General features: G+C 37.7%; 2 protein-coding genes across 2 annotated transcripts in view; one reads left to right on the forward strand and one right to left on the reverse strand.

Moving 5' to 3' along the window:
- The window catches only part of Wls (Wnt ligand secretion mediator), a 97485-nt gene that overhangs the window by 59345 nt on the left and 15134 nt on the right, over positions 1-23006 (forward strand). The window contains exons 3-10 of the mRNA XM_051165871.1: positions 4068-4192; positions 8200-8361; positions 11614-11750; positions 14396-14564; positions 16049-16146; positions 16514-16577; positions 18471-18614; positions 21239-21322. Of these exons, the coding sequence (XP_051021828.1) occupies positions 4068-4192; positions 8200-8361; positions 11614-11750; positions 14396-14564; positions 16049-16146; positions 16514-16577; positions 18471-18614; positions 21239-21322 (983 nt within the window). The remainder of the gene's footprint in view (positions 1-4067; positions 4193-8199; positions 8362-11613; positions 11751-14395; positions 14565-16048; positions 16147-16513; positions 16578-18470; positions 18615-21238; positions 21323-23006) is intronic.
- Positions 19658-20088, reverse strand: LOC127206562 (nucleolar protein 16-like). The gene has a single exon (XM_051165873.1). It carries the CDS (start codon positions 20017-20019, stop codon positions 19660-19662), a length of 360 nt encoding a protein of 119 aa, XP_051021830.1. The 5' UTR covers positions 20020-20088; the 3' UTR covers positions 19658-19659.

Genomic DNA, 23006 nt, shown 5'->3' on the forward strand with positions numbered 1-23006 from the left:
CATAAATTGCCAGGAAACACATGACTAGTTAATGGAAGAGGTGAGTTTTCAACTTCCATATGAATCACCCCAAGTCCTACTCTCCCTACAACTTTTGTCAGAGTAAACAGAGTTCAAAAAACACTCAGGCAGCTAAATTAAGCATACTTTATGGAAAAACTACTCAACTCTCACCAGACTCTTATTTAAAAACAAAACAAAACTTAATTTCTGGCTTCTCTCCTTTAAAAACAAAAAACAAAAAGCAAAAAACTAAGTCTGTTAATACAGGTTAGTACCATTTCACTTTGGCTACGGAAGAAACATAGCCTCATTCGCCACCTACATTAATCTGTCTTTACTACTTATGCAGTGACAGACTGACATCCACAGGCTTCTAACTTGGTGCTCTTTGGCTTACTGCAATTTGAAAATTCTTCACAGAAAATGTATTGGTTTGGTTCAGCCTATTTTGATGCCAGGCTTGGGTTAGAGGGTTTCAGAAATGATTTGGAGTCATCTTTGCCCCTGCTAGGAACATATTAGAAAGTTTTGATCAGAGTTGAGTAGATTTTTTCCATGAAGCATGCTGAAGTTTGCTGCTGGATGTTTTTCTAATGCTACTGTTTTATCTGATAAAAATATCAGGGATGCGGTGATTCTTATGGAAGTTGTATTCTGTGACTAACAGGAGGATTTTCTATACCAAGTTAAACAATTTTCTTTAATTGACACAAATCAAGTGATGGTCATTAGAAATTTCTGGGTATATTCAAAATATATAGCATGATGTTCTAAGATGCACATAGCAAAAAGGTTACTTATAGTGAAGCAAATTAATTAATGTCATTACTCTTGCATCAAAGCCACAAAAGAAATGGGTAACTGATATGATAAAAAGTTTTCCTTCTTTCTGTTTTCCTTTCTTCCTTCCTTCCTTTCTTTCTTCTCTGCCATCTTCTCCCTGGCAGTTCTAGGGACTGAATCCAGGACCTGCCACTGAACTGGTTCTCAGTCCTGATGATTTTCTTTTAAGGCAACTTCAGAATAATTATCATCCTTATGTTAATATCAACAAATGTAGCTTTATTCAAAGTTACTTATTGGTTGTACAAGTTTGCACTTCCACCAGCAATGGAGGAGTGTTCCTCTTTCTCTACATCCTTTCCAGCATGTGCTGTCACTTGAGTTTTTGATCTTAGCCATTCTGATAAGTGTAAGATGGAATCTCAGAGTCATTTCGGTTTCCGTTTTCCTGATGACTAAGGATGTTGAACACTTCTTTGAGTGTCTCTGAGCCATTAGATATCCCTTTGTTGAGAATTCTCTGTTTAGCTCTGTAACCCATTGTTCAATTGTGCTACTTGCTTTGGTGGTGTTTAATTTCTTGAGTTCTTTATATATTTTGGATATTAGCCCTTTGTCAGATGTATAGTTGGTGAAAATCTTCTCCCAGCCTGTAGGCTGTCATTTTGTTCTACTGATAGTGTCCTTTGCCTTACAGAAGCTTTTCAGTTTCATAAGGTCCCATTTATTAATTGTTGCCCTTAGAGCCTGAGCTGTCAGTATTCTGTTCAGGAAGTTGTCTCCTGTGCCAATGAGTTCAGGATCTTTCTCACTTTTTCTTATAACAGATTTAGTGTTTCTGGTTTTATGCTGGTCTTTAATCCACTTGGACTTTAGTTTTGGGCAAGGTATTAAATATGGATTTATTTACATTTTTTTTTACATATAGACCTCCAGTTAGACCAGCATGGTTTGTTGAAGATGCTATCTTTTTTCCATTGTGTGGTCTTGGCTTCATTGTGTTTAGCTAATGTTGAATCCAAAAAGAGCTAATGGCTTCTACTTTTTTTATATTTATGCTCTTGAGTCTAGTGAATATCCAAGTGTTGTTTCAACATTACTGAAAGTCCTAGTTCTAATGTTAGCATTACAAGTGAGAGAGTATGCTTCTAGTATTAAACTTACCATTGAGAGTACAAGCCAATTCTTCTTATTGAACACTGAGACTATTAAGTGTGGAGTAATTAAAACCAGTGTGGCTTCTAGCCAAGGACATAGCCAAGCTCTAAGGATTACTTTTGTTGAGTTGGAGGAGCAGGGAGGTGGTGGTACATGATTTCCTATATGAATAGCTGCTGTTCCTCCTGGTTCTCTGTGTTGCCTGATATCCTCATAGTCTGTTCTCTGATAGTACTAATGAGAAGAAGCCTTTTTCTGTATAGTTCTTAGTCCAGTTCCCCTCTTGGAAGCACTGTGCTTCACTCAACTCTACAGTTGGTATTTATAGATTCTGAATGGCTTGAAACTGAGTCACACAAATTGGTTCACTCTTCTAGAATATCCCCTCTGTGGGAGTTTAGGCTGTAGCTATCAAGTAATCTTACTACTTTACTTATATTGGATAGTAATAGTTAATCATCTTTAAGCTACATTAGACTGGTAGATAGAACATAGGCATTCTATATCCCTAGTTTTTACATGTATTCTAGTTTATCAGAGACTTATTAGGTGTGTGCCACACACTATGTAGGATGTGGTGCTTCCACTAACCTGACCTCTGTTAGCCAGAATTTATTATACAAATCTGCAAACTGAGGACTTATAGATAGTAGTCAATGTCTAGAATTGATCCCAATTTCCAATGGTGGCTAGCTCTCTATTCATTTTGAAAATATGGGGATTGTGCTTTATTTCTTTATTTTTTACTTCATTAAAACTATCCATTTGTGAGTATGCTCACTAGAGTATAAAATGCTTAAAAATTGATGGATGTAATTTTATTAATCTTACTGAGAAGTGGTAAATTAACCCTGCCCAAGTCTCTGTTGATATGAAAATATATGTACATCTACCTATACTCACTATCCTTGTATAAGTCTTTGCTTTTAAAGAAATTAATTTGTCCACATTATGAAGAAGGAATTTAAAGTTTCAGTGAATAGTTTACCTTATAAGTGACAGCCTTTTTGGTAAAGTTTTATGAAGGATACTTTCAGATAAAGAGTGTATCCAGGTGGCTGGAGAGATATCTCAGAGGTTAAGATCACTGGCTGTTCTTCCAAAGGTCCTGAGTTCAATTCCCAGCAACCATTTGGTGGCTCATAGCCATCTATAATGAGATCTGGTACCCTCTTCTGGCATGCAGGCACACACACAAGCAGAATATGTATAAATAATAAATAAATAAAATCTTTTTAAAGTGTATCCAGAGGTGAGCACTGAAGGAATTCAAATGTCTTAGTTATTTTTCTGTTACTGCTACAAATGCAGAAAGATGTTTATTTAACATACACTTTGGGGAGTTGACAAGCCATGATTAAGTGGTTCTATCTGTTCAGTCTCTAGTAATGGCCTCCTAGGTACATAACAACATGTTGAATGTCATCCTAATGGGAGGATGTGTATGAGAGCAACCACACCATGAGACAGGAAACAAGAGACTGAGGAGAGGTCAGACTCTCTCTTTTTATGACAACCTATTCTGGTGGGGAATGATTCACTTCTTTTATTAATATATTCTTGTGGGTGGAGACCACAGTGACCTAATCAAAATCCACTAAACCACACTTCTTAAAGGTTTTACTATTTCAATACTGCTCCATTGGGGACAAAGCCTCTTGGGAGAGATCCCATCAAACCATTTCAAAATTAAAGCAGAGTAGTGAGGGGAAAAGGCAAACAAACAATCAAAGGAATTATGATAACCAAGTATCTAAGGTATTTTTGTAGAAATATGTGATAAAACAACTTCCATGTGGCTCTTACAGGCATATTTTAGACCAGTGGTACTAGTTACAGGAGGATAAATTCTGATCATGATTCAGATTCTGAGCAACTGAGCTGCCTCAGAGAGAATACAGTTCTTAATCTCTGGTAGAGTTTAAATGGAAATTCTTGACTAACCGAGTAGCTGTGACAGGAGCTCCAACATCCATATTAGACTTTAGTCCTGTGACTTCAATCTTCAGGTTTGGAGTTTTGTGTTTTCTTGTACCCCATGGCAGAACCTGTGAAAATTTTAGAATATTTCCAAAGTATCTTTCCCTAAATTATTTCTGAATTGTCCATCTTTTCTTTTGCAGGAGAAAATGCAGAAGTTTCCATGGATGTTTCCCTAGGTTATCGTGATGATATGTTTTCTGAATGGACTGAAATGGCTCATGAAAGAGTACCACGTAAACTCAAATGTACTTTTACATCCCCCAAGGTAGGGTGCCTTTGTTGCTGAGCTAATGGTATTTGATTCTTGGCATAGACTATTACCAGTCAAATGACTTGATATCCCATGAGGGACAGAATGTTTTCATTTTCTTTTTTTTGAAGTTAATGAAAGGCTAGACTTTCTACTGAAGAAGTTTTGGTCATGCTTTTTCTCATCTGTTGTCTTCATCTTAGTTGCCCTGAGGGACTTGTATAGGATCAGACAAATTTGATCCGTTTAGCACTGGCCTTTTGAAACTTTGCCATAGCCTTGTAAGTGTAAGGGCAAAGTTAGTCATGAGAGTGGCAGGTGGAAGCCTCTGAATACCATGCCCAGCATAAATAGCCTATGTTTTTAATGTAAATTAAAAGAATATTTGGAATAAAACATATGTGGTCCCAATTTCAGGTTCTGTTACTAAATCTGTGATCTATTCTTTTTTTCTTCTGCAAAATGAAAAGATAATATGTAGTAATCTTGGGTGGTTTTTGGTTTTTTTGTTTTTTGGTTGTTTGTTGGTTGTTGGTTTTTATGAGAACCAGAGGAAATATTGAAGATGTACTGTGGCTTTATAATTTAACATTAACTCTGAGATATATTTGTGAGTGAAATGCAATGTTACCAAGATGGGCCACCTGGATGAAGTGTTAACTGTAACTCTAACTCTCATAGACAAACTATACTCCAACATGCAAGCACCTGTTGCAGTTTGTTTTCTAGGCTTTCACTACACCAATGTGGTCTGAAGACCAAGGGCATCAGTATAAATTGCAAGCTTATGGGAAGGATAAGAAATTCCACTATTTTCTGATGATATATAAATAAATTTAAATGATAGAAGTCTTTTTGGTTCGTACTTGTAGAGGCTGGCAGTCTATAAGCATTACATTGGAATTTGTACAGGTCTTTGTACTACAATAAAGCATGGTAGGAGGGCAATCAATCCCATAGAGAGGAGATGGGTCAAAAGTGACCCTCACATAGCAAAACTTTTCTCTTGATTATTAACCTATCTCCACAATGACAATACTAATTCTTTCATGAAAGAAGAGCCTTCATGACCTAATCATGATGACAACTAAATTTCAACATTGTTATTGAGAGGGAAATTCCAGCCATAGTAGCCCTGAGTCAAATCATAGAGACAGGACCAAAGACTTTCTCTCAGTGCACTTTGAATTCACACTCTTAGATGAACAAAACTTGAAAAGTCATAGCCCAGGATCTATCCTTGCTCATAGTCTAAATATAGAACTCTCTCCTAAGCAGCCTTGAAAAAATTGTTTTATAGTAAAAATGATAGGGGTCTGTAAGCTGGGGGAAACAGAAAGATAAATAATTAACATTTCAGATTTTTTTGTGAAGTTGATAAAATAAATGTTCCTTCTACATGCAGTTTGCTAATTATATCCTTCAGAAGAGACCTTGGTTAAACATAAGTTACAGGACTTTTGGGTAGAGAAATGTTCTTCTCATAAAAAGAAGTAATTTTTTACTTAAGTTACACACTGGGAGGTGTGTGCGTCTGTGTGTGTGGGTGCTATGTGTGTGTGCGTGGGTGTGGGTGTGGGTGCTGTGTGTTTTTGTAGGTGTAGGTGCTGTGCGTGTGTGTATAGGTGCTGTGTGTGTGTGTGTGTGTGTGTGTGTGTGTGTGTGTGTGTGTGTGTGTGTGTAGGTGCTGCCTGCAACTGCTTCTCGATGATAAGGCCTTAAGTATCTTTAGGATGTGTTGATCTCTTTTTAGAAAGATATTAAACCTTGAAAGGTGTGAAGAAAAGGAAACATCAAATCTGTGCATTTTGATTATGATAAACCTTAATCTTGATTCTGATGATTAAATGAGAAATTGCCTCTTTAAAGCTCCTTAGTCTCTAGTAGATTGTGAAGTTTAAAAAAAAAAAAAATCACATTGCCCTCTGCTGTAATTTGCCCTAATTAGGCAATCTTATGCCAGAGAGCTAGGGGAGGATAGGGAGGGTGGGAGGAAGGGGAGAGAGAGAGGAAAGACTGGTGGAAAGCTGAAAGGGAAAAAATTATTTTTCTTAAATGCCATAAATACTGATAGAGGTCTAGTACACAGCGATACACATACATATATGCAGACAAAATACTCAGTACATATAAAATACAAATGAATAAACGCCTTAAAAAGGAAGGAGGGAAGGAAGGAAGCCCTTCGGTCCCTAGCTGAATATGGAGAGCTTGACATTGACCCTGGTAGACGGCTTGTAGTTTTTTATTAATTCCTACAGATTTCTATTTGTAGACCTACTTGTAAGTAAAGGAGAATAAAAGAGTTCGGGTGCAGAAAGGACATTACAATAGGAATCATTATATAGGAAGACTCATTCAATGTGCACCATAATTTGAGAAAGAAGCAGAACTCTTTACACAGAGCTATTTTACTTCAAAAATCATATTTGAAACCCCTAATCAGCTGGTAGTGCCTGACAAGAACCTTCGCACCTTCGCAGATAAGTTTTCATGACTCATTACTGATGTTTGTCTGGACTAGGAAGGGACTGACCAGTGGTATCTGACCAGGTAAGGGAAGAAAAAAGAAGGCAGAAGTGCATAAAATGGTTGTTTGCCAGTTTTATTCCACCTCATCTATACGTGTCTCCTGTATCTGCACAGGAAGCATATTCATTGTGCTCTTTTAAGTCCTGGCTGTTCTATAAAGAGGAGCAGCCACCATTATATAAGGTACAGAATCCTTTTCATGCTAGACTTTTGCTCATCTTCTCACTAGATTTATATACTAGATATTTCTCTTTAATTTGACAAATTATGAATGTCACATCAAACAATTGAGAATAAGAAATAATTCACCCTAGTCACTAACTCAGGGTACATCAATTTTATAGATCCCATATTAGTGGCAGACTTCCATCTTCTTATCAGGAAAAAGTGCCCCCTGCCTGCCTCAGCCCATGCTTCCACACCATGTTCACCCACTACCTCACATACCCACTTTTAATAGGCAGATACTCAGGATGCTTTGAGAAGTGTAGCAGAATTGTTTCTCACAACCATACAGTCATTCTTAAATTGTTAGAAAGTTCAAGAGACTTTCCTAGAAACTGGGATAAATTTCTATTTAGTTAGAATTTTAGCTTTCTCCTGCCCACTTGCCTCTTGGGTTGTTAGTGGGTGGGTGAAGGAAACCCTGAGTCTCCCAGTAAATGGATCCCATTGTTCATAGCACTGTGTACACCTTCTTTCTTTTATTTTAAAAGACATTTTTATTTGAGTTGTATAATTTTTTCTCTGTACTTATGTGAGTATACCACATGCATGCAGCCCATGAAGTCCAGAATAAGATACTTTAGAACTCAAGTTATAGTCAGTTTTGACCTACTGTTTGGATGCTAAGAATGTAATCTGAGCAGCAAGTGATCTTAAATGTTGAGCCATTTCTTCACCCCCAATGTACTGCTGGGCTTTTTGTTTTGTTTTGTTTTCTGTTTTTTGGTTTGTTTGTTTGTTTTTGTTTTGTGTGTGTGTGAGAGAGAGAGAGAGAGAGAGAGAGAGAGAGAGAGATCAATACAAGGAAGATCATTTTAGCTTTTTACATTTCACTGTGGAAATAATCAGCCATCATCTAGACTGTGATGGACTTCAGGAAGGGCTTTCCTCCTGAATGCACAAGGGTCTTTGATGATCTTCTCTAAATACAGAGTTTCTTAAAACATAGTATACTAGAGTGATCTGATGCAAAGTTCTGATGTGGATTCTAGATCTGAGAACGGTGTCAAAGAACAAAAGAAATATCTTCTTTTTACCTGAAATTTTTTTGGTTTATCTCAAATGAGGCTGATTTCTCTCCCATCCCCTTCTCTCCATCTTTGTGGAATAATTCAGTGGGCACCAGGATTCCAGTGTGCCTTGTAGATTAATGTGCTCCTTTAACACATTAGCACTTTTTAAATTGCTGATATGAATTCAATCCAAATGAATGCATTTAGTCTTTTGGAAGAAGTAATCTGCTCAACTATCTAATCTTTTTCCAGACCCTAGAGCATGAAGGCCGTTATTATGAATGTGATGTCCTTCCTTTCATGGAAATTGGATCAGTGGCTCATAAGTATTACCTTCTAAATATCCGGCTACCTGTAAATGAGAAGAAGAAAATCAATGTTGGAATTGGGGAGATAAAAGATATTCGGTTGGTGGTAAGTGAATGTATCTAAATCAGTGGACTGTGATGTGAAGCAGAGCTCTGTTTTAGTTCTTTTGTCTCTATGCACACACAATGCCCTAGGAGCAAGTGGAAAGGGAACTCCTTTGTTAGTCGTGCCATCTATATGTTTATCTGTTGATTTATCTGAGAAGTGGGAATAACAACATAACTGTGATGGTCAAAATTCTAAATTAATATGATTTGCATGGGGTTATAGAAAAAATTAAATCATTGTCTGTATGATTTTTAATTTTAATACTTTAATTTTAATGAATTCTTTGAGAGTTTTGAGTTTTATATGTGTTAAGATCATATTCAGCCTCCCAACTCTTCCCAGATCCATCTCTCCTTTCCTATCCTTCCAACTTTGTGCCAAAAAACCCACAAAAATCAATAACAACAATAAAATTCTTAAAGACAAATTTGTGCTACCCAAAATATTATTGGGTGTGTGTGTTCTTCTATTGGTGCTTGGTTCATTTACCAAAGGCTGAACTCTTACATAAAAACTACCCTTCCTTTCCCAGCAGCTAAGTTGCCAACTGCTCTCTGGCTAGGAGTGAGATTGTTAACTCTCTTCTCCATGCTAGGATTGTGTCTGGTTTGGGTTTGTACATGCTTTGTACATGCGCTGAACAGTGTTATGAGTTCATATGTAGAGCTGCTCTGCTGTGTCCAGATGATGCTTCCTTGTGCTCATCTACTGCTTCTGGATCTTTTAGCCCCAGTTCTGAAATGATCTCTGAAACTTGAGAGGAGAGATATCGTACATTTTCCTTTAGGACTGAGCATTCATCCTCTTATTCTCTGTACTTGGCCAATTGTGGGGCTCTGTACTCAGTATATTAAGTGATCTTTTTTTGTTTTTGTTTTTGTTTTTTGTTATTAATTTATTCTTGTTACATCTCAATGTTTATCCCATCCCTTGTATCCTCCCATTCCTCCCCCCCCCCCATTTTCCCATTATTCCCCTCCCCTATGACTGTTCCTGAGGGGGATTGCCTCCCATTAAGTGATCTTTTTAAAAAGATCACCAAAAGCCCATATTTTTAAAATTTATATTCGACATCTACATGCAGAGAATATGGAAAACATACCTGACTTTCAATTTGAAGCTTCACTCCTCCTGAATAGCATTCATAGTGTTAGAAGGTGCTAAACATACTACTGAAAAATTAAAACAATCTCCAGCCTCAACTAGCAAACTACAATAATGACTTTATTGCAAGATATACCCAATGGTGGAAAAGCACAAATATTATGTAAATAACTCACCACTTTTTATTAAAGGTCTGCTCTATAAGATGGAACCTATAGTCTGTTGCCAGGTTTTTAATCACTTCCTCGTGGTGAGATTGCCTTGCCAGGCCACAGAGGAAGAGGACACACTCATTTCTGATGAGACTTGATGAGCTGGAGTGAATGGAAAGGGGAGCTCCCCTTTACTGAGAAATAGGGGGTAGGAAATGGGGGAGAGAGAGGGAGGGTGAGACTGGGAGGGAAGGAGGGATGGGACTACAACCAGGATGTAAAATGAATAAACAAAATTTTTTTTAAAAATGGAACTTAAACTTGACACTGTTAAGGAGTCCAAGAACCTGAGAATAGATATTTCACGAGTCCTAAGGGAAACCTATTATTGTTATTCTACTAATTAAACACAATGTTCTTTTTAAAAAGGCTTCTGATAAGATATTGTTATACCCATAGATGAGTGCACCACTGAAACCTTGAGAGAGAACAAGCTTTTTGCAGTTAATGGTAATTAACACAGAGCCCCACAGCTGGACAACATTCAGGGTGACTTTGGAACGTTCAGCTCTAAATGGGATGTCTCTATCATATACCTCCTCAGGGCTCAGGGTCTCTGTGCAAGAGGAGATGGAAAGATAGTAACATCCATAGGTGATGTATAACTTCAAGGAAACAGCATTTTACAGGCACAGCAGGATAGATGCCCACATAAAAGCTATACAAGCTAAAGCCAAACAAAATCCAGCACCGAGGAAGGGAAGTGAGCACAAAGTCCCACTCCTAGACAAGAAGCTATTTATAATTTACAGTTGCTAAGAGGGAAAAATCATCTGTCATTAATGGAGTGACAGACACTATGTATATTACCTATACTCCATGGCAGGCCTCATGCTTAGAAGTAGTTGGCCACTACAAATTGGACTCCATGTTTTGTTTTATTTTTGTTTTCACCTTTGTTTGCTTGCTTTGTGGAATTTCTGTTTTGTTTTGTTTTTTTAATAAGAGAAAACATAAAGTTGGGTGGGTAGGGAGGTAAGGGAGAATCTGGAAGGAGTTGGAAGAAGAGAAAGAATATGATCAAAACGTATTATATGAAATTCTCAAGGAATAAATAAAAACATAAAAGATAAGTCATATAGGAAAAGAAAAAAAAAGCTGTTTTACTTTGTTTCTAGCTCAAGGTGTAAGAGTGAGCATGGCCCTGGTGTGCTGCAGCTTCCTCTTGTTCATGCCCACATGGAGGTACAGACATCCATGCCAACATTCCAGTGACCAGGCACCTGCAACCCCAGGCTGGAGCTCAGTGCCTTATCGTCTCTCCATGAATGTGGTGGCCTTTGTAGTGCTTCAAGTGCTCTTACTATCACATAAAATTATTACAGTTTTTTATAAGCTCATAGGATGATCATGATTGCATAACAAGTAAGATTAGAGTAAAATAATTAACACGTTTTACCATGAAAGGCACAGATGTTAGTGAGAACAGTAACAACATAGATTCTTTCTATGTTATTTGTTTAATGAGGAGTGTAAAGTATAGCATAAGGAGGCCACATATTAAATCAAAATCCATTCACACATATGCAAGAAAATTAGAAAGTAAATTAAAAGTACAGAGAAGAATAGCAGTTAATCTGTAATGACTTGTGCCTTTTGCTTTTTTCTCATTTAATGGCATGTTATGAATATAAGTTTAAATCTACTTTCCAATACTGCTTAGTAGACATATATGGTACATACAATGTTTGAATGAAGACCCTAAGAAAAATCTTTCATTATATTCTTAGTCAATCCCTTGGCGTGGCTCATATTTACAATTTTAAGTATATTTCTATGATGTTTTAGGAGGGTCAGAGGTTACATAAGCACAATATCTTCTGTGGCTATGAACACATTTGGGTAGACAAACTGTTTGCTCATTGGCATTTAGTTGTAAAAAATATAACACCAATGTATATTCACCTTCAACTTAAACATGGTTTCTGTCTAGGGAATCCACCAAAATGGAGGCTTCACTAAGGTGTGGTTTGCTATGAAGACCTTTCTCACACCCAGCATCTTTATCATTATGGTCTGGTATTGGAGGAGGATTACCATGATGTCTCGACCCCCAGTGCTTCTGGAAAAGTAAGAACTGACTTAGATCATGCTTAGAAAAAAAGCTAGCTTCCCATAATCTTCCATGCTCCTATTTTGTGTGTCGAGTTCAAGCAGCCAGTGTGTGGTTTCAGCTGGTGAAAATTAGGAATCATCATGGACTCTTTGTCTCCTTCAGATTTCACATGCAAATTATTTGTAAATCTTCAGAAAACTCATCCCCACACTGCTGTCTTTACAATTCATCCTCATGGTCAGCTTTCAGATCTCTCTCTGTTAATGGATGAACTGTTCCACTCCCAACTGAGTTCAAACCCTCCCACATACAGGATGATGCTTCTATAAATATAGATTCTTTCTTTTTCACATCAACAACTTCTCCATTTTGCTGTCTTGTTTCTATTAATATTATATATACATATGCTGTACCATGAGAAAATTCTCCTTCTGCACTTCCTTCTGAAGTCATCAAACCATTTTCTACTTTTTGCAAAAATTGTCTTCTCAAAAATCTTGCCCACATATCTGCCCCAATTCTCTCTTGGTTTCATCTTAATATTGATTGACCTCCACTGTGTGATTTCATGGGATCACAGATCACTTCCTCACTCCAAATCTAATGATTGGCTTCTAGTCTTTATTTTCCTTGGCCAATGAGCATCATTCTACATAGCTGATTGCTCCCTTTCTTTCACACAGCCTTTTTATTTTTTTCTTGTTATTCTCCTTTGCTGATCATCACCTAGTCTCCATTACTGTTTCCTCATATTTCTAGCCTCTTACACTGTTGATCCAGGTCAGAGATTTGGGGCTTTATTTAGTTCTGCTTATTATAAGGTTATATCTGGAAAGTAAAAATTTTGTACTGTGTGATAATTCTTATTTTACATATTCAGTCCTAGTGTCTAGATACAAACACCCCAGTATTTAACATCTTTTCTTGTATTAAAAAAAGTAACATATATATAAAAAATACTTGGCTTCTTTTTGCTCCACCTACGGTTCTCCTAAGCTGCCCCATATTTGTGAAAGGCAACTCCTCTCCTTTACTTGCTAGACTGGAAAAAAAGGAAACTACTCAGTACTCTACTTGTTATTCACACCTCTATCTAATCCCCAGGAAGTCTTACCATCGCCACTGCTACCACCATAATCTGATCACTGCTCATCTGGGCTATTAGAAGCAGCCTCCCAATTGCTCATCTTTCTTGCACTATTTTCTTGAATACAATTTATTCACTAAAAGTCTTTGTGCCCCTTCAAGTGTCAATAGGTCATTCCACTTTCTACTAAAACTGTTCTACTAGCTTTGTTTTGTCCTATAAACTCAATTGGATTTTATCTCCTGTTCTCTGTAGCATTCATGATCATACTCAAATGCCTTGCATTCTAAACTTTCATCCCTGTGAATTTCTTCTTGTTATCTGAAATACCTCTTTCAGGTATTTTAATATCTCATTAACTCCTTTCCTTTAATTTCCATTTTGATGTTTCTGGTTCTTTTTCCTGTTCACCCTATGCAAAATCACTCTCCATTCTCTTTCTACCTTTATTTTTCTTTATAACTCTAAAGTTAATATTTGTTCAGTGAATGAATGGAGTAATTCTATTATTTAAACATTTTTATTTTATTGCTAGTCTCTTTTAAGATAAACTTTAAGATAAAGGGTTTGGTTTTTTTTGTTTTTTGTTTTTTGTTTTTTTTTTTTTTTTTTTTTTTTTTGAGATCATGTTTCTTTTATTTCTCTGCTCTCATGTCCTATTATTTCCTAAAATGTGCTACATGTAGATCTGTAAATATTCCTGCCTCTTTCAAGCCTTTTTGCATCCACTTATACTCTGCTCTCCACCCCTTTCCACCTTCATTTCCTCAATTGTTTGTGCACTTAGTTTCTGTCTCTGTAAGAGTCTGGCAGTGTTCTGTGACTCTAAGCTGTGTTGATATTGCTTACCAACTTATTCCAATGCCTCTTTATCTGTCTTTGTCAATAAATGCAGTTCCCTAGGTAAAAACATTGGGCCTTCTCATATATATATATATATATATATATATATATATATATATATATATATATATATATATATATATATATCTTTACCCTTAACAGTATTCTTTGTACATGGTTTATGCCTTATAATCATATGTATTTTGTGGCTATGAAAAATGTATAAATAAATCAGAATAGTGTCTTAATAAAGAAGGGGCAGTTAGTGTGGTAGAGAAAAAGCAAGACAAGTAGCCAATTGAATTTATGTGTAGTTGTATAATTTATTATTGAAACAAATATACTAAAAATATATTAAAACAAATCATTATATATAATTAACAGCCACCAAGGATATCACAGCAATGATTAATGGTGCATATTCTTATTGATTGGGTCAGTGATTATTATAAAAGGGTAAGAGGGTACAATTATACTCAAGCATATCTGTTTAAGAAGGCAATAGGGTTAAAGAGTGTATCGCTCAGTGGGTTCCATTTAATTTTACAGAAGTTAGTGTAACAACATTTTCTGAGATGCATTCCAGGGTAGAAACTCAGTATGACTGCTAAGAAATTGATCAATTTGCTAAAGTCTGAATAAATTACATCTTAGTTCCCAAAATTGGCTTCAAATTTTCAGTCTGCCCTCTGGAGTAACCTGGCTCTTCTGGATATTTTCTCCCATCAGAGTCATCTTTGCCCTTGGGATTTCCATGACCTTTATCAATATCCCTGTGGAATGGTTTTCCATTGGGTTTGACTGGACCTGGATGCTGTTATTTGGTGACATCAGACAGGGAATCTTCTATGCAATGCTTCTTTCCTTCTGGATCATCTTCTGTGGCGAGCACATGATGGTGAGAACTCGTGGGGAAGGGATACATGTCTGTCCATAGCTGCTCTGAGAAGGTTGCTGAGATGAAGCATGCCTACTTCTTCCTCTCTTCAGCTCTGGGAAGATCAAAGAGATGCGAGGTCACAGGCTGACCTCTATCCCTGCAGGTTCAGGGTCCTTCTTCATTAGTAACTTGCTAAGTGTTCTGAGGCAAGTGCCCTCAGGCCCCTGTTTGTGAAAGGTAGTGGAAAGGCTTAACATGTAAAGGGGGGGTGTAGTTTCATTTTAGAAAAAAATATGATAATGTAATGGAAGAGGAACATATGATCATTATTTTTATTTTTTGTCCTTTGACTTATCCTTGCTCTGGCATTAAGAGCAGGCTAAACACCAAAGAATGTGGTCTTGGCTCTTTCTAGCTAGAAGCTTGACCAAGTAACCTAGTGATCTCTATTATCCAAGAGTACTGACCTCTTTGCCTGGCATCAAATTCTATTTTAAGATAAGCTGAGTTACCACAATAAAAATAAGAATGATGTCATCCTTACAGTGCAGTTAAGATGCAGTTTTATGTCAGCAAGAATTTTGTTTTCACTATAGGTTTCAGAGAAGGGACTTTAAGTTTTGTGTTTAAATTACATCTATTTATTTATGTGTGTGGTGGGGGTGGGGGGGGAATCCATGTACAGGAGTCCTCTCCATCACCATGTGGATCCCAGGCATTAAGTTCATGTTGTCAGGCTCGGTTGCAACTGCTTTGACCCAGTGAGCCATCATGCCCCTGTACCAACCCTGTACTTTTAAGTTTCATTATGACCTGATCATTAAAACCAAATCTCTGAAGCCAGTTCCCCATGAAGAAGAACAATGTAAGAGGAGGAGAATTTACCCACATATAAATGCCACCTGAGTGGCTCTTCTAGCATGAAAGCTCCTCCAACATAGATGCCCTAAAAATGAGATATGGACAGTAGGGCGCTAATCAGGGTGATTTCCAGAATAAGATGGTATAGGCCACCATGTCCGTCTGGAAATTAAGATATTTCTTTTTTTTTCCCTCAATGTCCATCAAAAGGAATACTTCATGCTGGACTGGTGGCAAATTCAAGAGGCTAAAACAGGAGAATTTTGAGTTTCAGGCTAACCTGTCTGGAAAGCCAGTGGTGGAGGTAGAAAATTGTGCCTTGCAAAGATGAAGATAAGGAGATTGACATAATGAAATACCTTAATGTTTTTATTCCCTGAAAATCATTTTACCTTTATAAGCAAATGTTATTAGCTAAACAACAATTGATGTTGAACAAAATTTCCCTAAGTCATTCTCTATTATTTCTCAGTGCTGTGTTCATTCTTATTGACAGTCCCTGTGAATGGGCTTTGTGACTAGTGTTCTTCCTTAGCTGGCATGAACAGAGAATCTTATCTCTTTTGATTCTAATAGGTGATTAGCTAGGTCACCTATGGAATAGCTTTGCTCTCCTCCTTCTTCAATTTGATTTTTCTTAGGATCAGCATGAGAGGAATCACATTGCAGGATATTGGAAGCAAGTTGGACCAATTGCTGTTGGATCTTTCTGCCTCTTCATATTTGACATGTGTGAGAGGTGAGCAGGTATTGGAGTCAGTCCAAGATGAAATGTGCCTTTCTGTGTGCACTTCCATCTTTCCAGCAGGAGTTTTAAAATGAAGAGGGGTGGTTGGGTCCATGGGGTACAATATTGGAGACGTCACTATCCTCATGAAGTCTGGGACTAAGTCAAAGGCTTGGGCCTGTATGTATACATATGCAGTGCTTGGACTCCTCATATTCTAAGGCTGTACATTCCCTTATGCTTTCTAGAGTTTAGTTTCTAAATATAGTATACCCACACCCCTAGAACACTCCCATGTCCCAATCCATCATTGCAATGCTGAGGGAAACTCTTTTCTGCCTTTGTGTTATGTCTTCCATCTTTGTTTTTGTTTTTATAGAGGAGTACAACTCACAAATCCTTTCTACAGTATCTGGACTACAGATGTTGGAACAGAACTGGCTGTATCCTTCCTTGATAGAGTCAAGGTTTCATTTTTTCTCTCTATCTGCCTGGTCCCTATGATCATTTTCTGCGGCTCAGCTGATGCTTTCTATATGAGCTCAGCCAGGGCTTTGAGCCAATAGCAACAATTAGCAATAAATAATGAGAAGAATCACTGTGTTTTCAGGCTGTGAAAGCAGCCAAAGTGGGAAGCTTGCAGGCTTTCCGTGTGGCTGGGATTTTAGATTCAGTTTAAAGTTTCTGGTCTTAAGTATACCTTAAATCATCTAGTCAATAAGGTGTAGCAGCATCTTCCTGAGCCAAGGGGGCACCTTCCGATTCATGTGAGAGAACCAGAACAGAAGTCACCTGTGTGGGAGACTTCTGATGTAGAAAGCTTGGGACCCAAGTTACCATTGTGCAAGGCTTCTGTGGGAAAGCTAGAATCTGAGGTGACTTGTATGCAGGACTTCCATGGGAAAGCCAGGCTTGTGTATGGAGCTTTGAAAGTGGCTTCACTGGATAAGCACCTTTAGTTCCCGAGGCTCTGTGGGAATGAGAGTAATGTAATTAGTTCTTGAGCAATGCTGAGACTTCTGGTTGGTCCACATAATCACTATCTGCATCACATCTGTGAAAAAAAAAAACTGAGTCCTAACTTATCTCTCTAAGGATGCTGTTTTTAAAATCTAGTATTCTAAACACCATGTTTAATATTCTAAAAGAAAAACCTTCCTCTCTAGAATGAGGGAGTAGCCTGGTGTTGTAGTCTTCCTTAACAAGCAATGCTTTGACATACACTCCTGAATATACATTGTCTAGTGGTAATGTTTATACCAGTTTCTTAGTGTCACAAAATTTTGTGAGCAAACAAAATACATACTATCAGTACCTTTAAGATGAAAAAGTTTAACTTTCTCCACTCCCCACTACACACAATGGGAACCATATAAGAACAATTACAACACGTAGCCAATCGTTTCATTTTACACATAGGATGATGGGTAAGGGAAGCAAATAAAAATTCAAGTCTTGCAGCAAATAATTACCTTCTCTTTATTACCTGGCACTGCTGGTCATAGAAAACAGGAATTGTACTAAATATACTACTTAATTAGAGATGGATATAGAGTTCACACCTGTCAAAATATTGGAAACAGTTGTTAGAAGTTGTCTGTTGTTCCTGACAACTCACAATGCCCTATATCTTACTGGTTCTCACTGTCTGGGTTCTAGTGGCACATCACAGAATTTTCTCAGTGGGTGTACTATCTGAATACATAATCCCTGCCTTCACTCTATTTCCTTCTGCTCCCTGCCAGGCCCCCTTGAATTTGCAGCTGAACCTGGTCCATTTATAACTTCCCCAGTGTATCTCAGTCTTGTTCTTAGAAAAGTCCAGACACAGCACAATGGTTTCCAAACATGTTTATACTTGTTTCCTGGTTCTAGAAGGTCTGATTAAGGTGTGTTGGGTGGAACTCAAGCATCTTTATTTGAACATTCTCAGTGATTTTAAAACAGCTTCCCATTTAGTAATCTGTATCCACTGTACTAGTGCTTTTCAATTTATTGCACATTTAAATCTCCTCGAAATATGCTTGAAAGATAGGTTCTGATTCACTAGCTCTAAGAGGGACCCAACTCTATTTGTAAAAATATACTACAGTTTTTCTTCCCTCCCCGCCGCCTTGGGTTAGAAAGGTTTAAATATTCCCTTCTATGAAATTGTTTGTCAGAAAAATCCCAATTAGTGGCATCAGAATACCAGGTTTTAATAGTAGTGCCTTTCTCAAAACCTCTTGAACACTTGGAGACAAAGCTTAATGTCAGCAGCTCAGCTGGGAAGAGCATTGTGCCCTCTTAGACATGCTTTTGGTGAGTTTGCCCTTTCCTTCACTGTCCACTCTCAGATGGCTTTCATCATCGTGGCAGGTATCTGCCTCTGCCTCTACTTCCTGTTTCTGTGCTTCATGGTATTTCAGGTATTTCGAAACATCAGTGGGAAGCAGTCTAGTCTCCCAGCCATGAGCAAAGTCCGGAGGCTGCACTACGAGGTAAGCACCTACCATGACTTATTCTAGAGCTGATGCTCATGATCTCTAGCTGAGTGCATGAACACACAGCTCTGGAAGTTGCAAGTTGTAGTTTCAAACACAAAGTAAAGGGCCATCAAAATGACCCAGCCAGTAAAAGTGCTCACCACCCAAGCCTGACAAACTGAATTTATTCTCTGGAACTCACAGAAGGGAGAGAACTTACTCTTGAAAATTGTTCTCTGACCTCTACATACTGTGGCATGTTTGTCCAAATTCTTACATTGCCATTTCTCTATCTCTTTCTCACACATATAATAATAATAATAAATAATAACAACAACAACAACAACAACTAAGAATTAAGGACTTCTCATTAGGGTCCTTAGGCAAATAAAAAAGACACCAAACAACTATTTACTAGGGTTTTCTGAAGTGTAAATGTGTTCTCATAATAGTAAGATACAAGCCTGTCCAATGAGTTCTTTTTTTTTTTTTTTTTTTTTTTTAGCTGTACAGCCAGGGCTACACAGAGAAGCCTTCTCTCAAAAACAAAAACAAACCATGTTACACAGGTAAAATACTCCACAATCAAATAAAGCATCGCCTCTGAACACAGAACAGCAAGCCCTAGCTTTCTGTGAGCCCCAACAGAACATAAACTATGGCCTCAAAAGAAGTCCTTCTCCCAGAAGCGGTGGCACACACCTTTAATCCCAGCACTCAGGACGCAGTGGCAGGCTGCTCTCTGTAAGTTCAGAGCCAGCCTAGTCTACAGAACAGCCAGCAGTATTAGAGACCCTCTCTTTAAAAAAACCAAAAAACAAAAAACAAAAAAAAAAAACGAGCTCCTTCTCCAGGAGAGAGAGTAAGTGTGTAAAACCTGATTCCATAGGACCTTGCCAGCATCATCTGAAACTGTACGTTCCTTGCCTTTTTAAAGCCTGGCTTTGGAAAACATAAAAATAAAAATAAAAATAAAAAAAAATAAAAAAAAATAAAAAAAAAAAAAGCCTGGCTTTGGTTTCTTTGGTCCAGTAGGCCTGAGTCTGGGGATATACACCACTCAGTCTACCTCCATCTTCTTATTCTGCAAAGAAGCAGTAAAGGCTTGCCATTCCGTTGGGTAAAAGCGCTTATAGACATTGATCTTATTCCGAATCTGTTTGGGGGTATCTTGACAGTAATTCTTCTCATCTCGAGCCATGGCCTTGTAGTCCTCCCCATGACTCTCCACCATGTAGCGAACATAGTCAGTGAGGTCACGAAATAAGGTATTTCCTTTGTTCTCTGGGAGGCTGACTTCTGCCTCCAGGTCATTTACTACATACGGCTTCCTCACCAGATCCTTGGGTCTATCTTCCGTGTCTACCTCCATGGTGTTTACCTTCCTCTTACGGAGGGGAACTGCCTTGTTGGGGTCCATGGCCTACCCCATCTCCACCAGGTTCTGCCGCACGGATTTGGTGTCGTCCCAGGCATGTCGGATGTGGGAGCACTCAAACCGACGAGCATTCCGGTTCAGACGCTTTCGGTTAACATTGTAACCGAACTTCTGCCTCCAAGTCTTTCCCTTGGCCTTGGGCACGGAGCACACTGCCGCACGTTCCCAATGAGTTCTTCTGGAGCAACTTTTAATGGAACTTAGATGCTTACTGATTGCAATACTGGGCTATGTAGAATTGGAGCTTAGCTTGCGGTGTGGCTTTCCTAACCTTTGCAGATTTCAGCCCAAGTGATCAGCTTTCCAGACTTTAAATATAAAATCAATAGCTAATTTCTATGTTTGTGTGTGTATGATGTACATATATTAGTGTGCATGTCACAGCACAACTGTAGAGGTCAACGAACACCTGTAAGATTCAGCTCTTACTTTGGTTTTTACAAGCACTCAAGAGATTAAATTCAGGTTGCTAAGTGTGTGTGTGGCAAATACCTTTATCCTCTGAGCGCTCTTTCTGACCCATGCTTCCCAGACTCTTAGTAGGTCACGTTCTCTAAAATAGGCAGCAGGCGATCATGTCGAGTTCAGTAATCAGCTTATAGGTCTCTAGTGCAGGTGACATTGATTAGATTCATTGCTTAAATGGAATGCTGTAAAAGGGGAGAAACTGAAATTATGGGGTTCTGCATAGCCCATCTGCACAGAAAAACCTTAATGAGTAGGCACCATTCCTTAAATCCTGGTTTCTTTGAAAATCAAAAGTACTTTTTCACGTTTGTCTGTTTTCAGAGCTGAAATGACAGATGAGAAAATTCAACCAAATTGATTTCATTTTTAATGATATGCACCCCCCAACTGGAGAATAATTTTATTATATCTGTAGAAAACTTGCATTTTTTAGCTTTGAACCCTTGTGGATAATTATACAACCGGTGTATCAGGGAAATTGGTAGCTTCATGACATGTTGCAAATGTAATTTCCTAGACTCCAGAATCACTGTTCTATGAGAGATAAGAACATAAAAAACACTTTGCACAAAAATTTTCTCAGTTACATTCACCTCTGCAGGAAGGATGTTAATATGAAATTGTTCTTCTATCATTCTTAGAGATTTTGTTTTCAGATTTATAAAAATGTATATACATATGTGGAGAGAGATAATGAGAATATATTAAACCACTCTTCTGTCTTTCCTAATAGGGTCTGATTTTCAGGTTCAAGTTCCTCATGCTTATCACCTTGGCTTGTGCTGCCATGACTGTTATCTTCTTCATCATTAGTCAGGTGAGTGGATCCTGCCTATGCCTTCTCACGAGACTGTCCCTGGATAGGCTCCCACCTATGCCACAGGAGGTTCTGCAGAGCTGCTGTTTGTTTAGACTACTCTTGCATAGGACTTTCCACAGGCTGGTGACAGAATGGATTCTTCCCTGTTCCAGTTCTACCTTGTTGAAAGTTGCTAAATAAACTAAAATTCTGTAGATATATTGAAGGGACATTTCACTAAAGAGAGTAAAAGTTTCAAGCCCTGTGGTGAAACACTGACAAGCATGTGGTAATTTGGTTTTAGGTCCTTACTTAGCATTAACAAAGATCCTTTGACAGGCTTTTAGCTAGTCTGTGTGGTAATTAAATGGTCACCTAAACATAAACATAACTCAAAAGTTTGATTGGTAGAAACTTACCTTTACATTGACTATTTCTAAAACTCAAAGTTTTGATGTACCTTAAAATCTTAGTAATGGTTGTAATTTTTAAATATTGATTACTTACATTGAAAATTGAAAAAGTAATCTGAAATCTGATTATTTATGCACATTTTAGTCAGATGAGTTTTACGAAGTTCTTCCAAGGTAAATAGGGTAGGGGCTGTAAGCCATGTTTGCAAAAATATTAACTCCCATGGCTCCTGGGTATTTTCATGTACTCTATTTTTCAGAAACAGTGGTTTAATGAGTTATTTAACATTTCTTTGGTTTAATCTTTTCGAACGATACAGTGTTCCACATATGGAAGTAGTATTGCCAAGTATTTAATAGAGTCCTTGTGTGTCAGAAGCATGAACAGCTGCATTAGTAACTTAGCAAAATGCATACAAGTTGGAGACTAGAACTCAATTATCCTGGTTCTTTTGCTGGTTTTCTACTATTGATATATTTGGACAGCACAGAGAAGCATCCAGGTAGAGCCTTAGGAAAAGAGTAATTATTCATTCTTTCATCTGCAGAAAAATTTCTCTGTAGTTCATGAACTCTGTATGGATTCTTTTGGCAATTTAATGAAGATTTGTTTCCCTTTTCAGAATGATTCTAAATAAGTAAAATGAAATATTTTAGAATTAAAATGGAATCATATATATGCATACATATCATATATATGTAATATATATAATATATATATAAAACAGATAACTCAGATTTATTATAAGCATGTCCTCAGCACCTAATTGGTATACAAATCTGATTTCATGGGAAATACCAACTTCAATTAGAAACAAATGAAAATAAGGATACTTTTTTTTCTGCCCAGTTCAGACCTTTTTAATTCCATACAAGAGAACCACAACTTTTGAGCCTCTAGTGCTCTGTTGGCTATGCCCACTGGGATGTATTGAGTTTCTGGCTCTGTTCAAGGTTGACTACATATAGTAATAAATAGACCAACATACCTACATGTGTTTGTATATTGTTCATTCTATCTTCTTTGACTTATAATAGGAGTATACTTGTATCAACCAATTTACTTCACTCCAAATGCAGTAAAGCTGTTGCCAATACTGAATGAGTTTTACAAAAATCTTTATTACATTTGTGTGTGTGTGTGTGTGTGTCAGAAGTGCCACAGCAGTCAGTTCCCTCCTTCTACCATGTGGATCCCAAGGATAAAACTCAGATCATCAGCTTCAGTGGCAAACACCTTCTTACCAGCTAACCCATCTCTCTGGCTTCTGATGCATCTTTAATTTGGT

This window comes from Acomys russatus, chromosome 23, assembly GCF_903995435.1.
Source record: "Acomys russatus chromosome 23, mAcoRus1.1, whole genome shotgun sequence".
Classification (NCBI taxonomy): domain Eukaryota; kingdom Metazoa; phylum Chordata; class Mammalia; order Rodentia; family Muridae; genus Acomys; species Acomys russatus.

Coding starts and splice junctions, on each gene's coding strand:
- LOC127206562 (XM_051165873.1), bottom strand. CDS start 20,019: ATGGACCCCAACAAGGCAGTTCCCCTCCGTAAGAGGAAGGTAAACACC.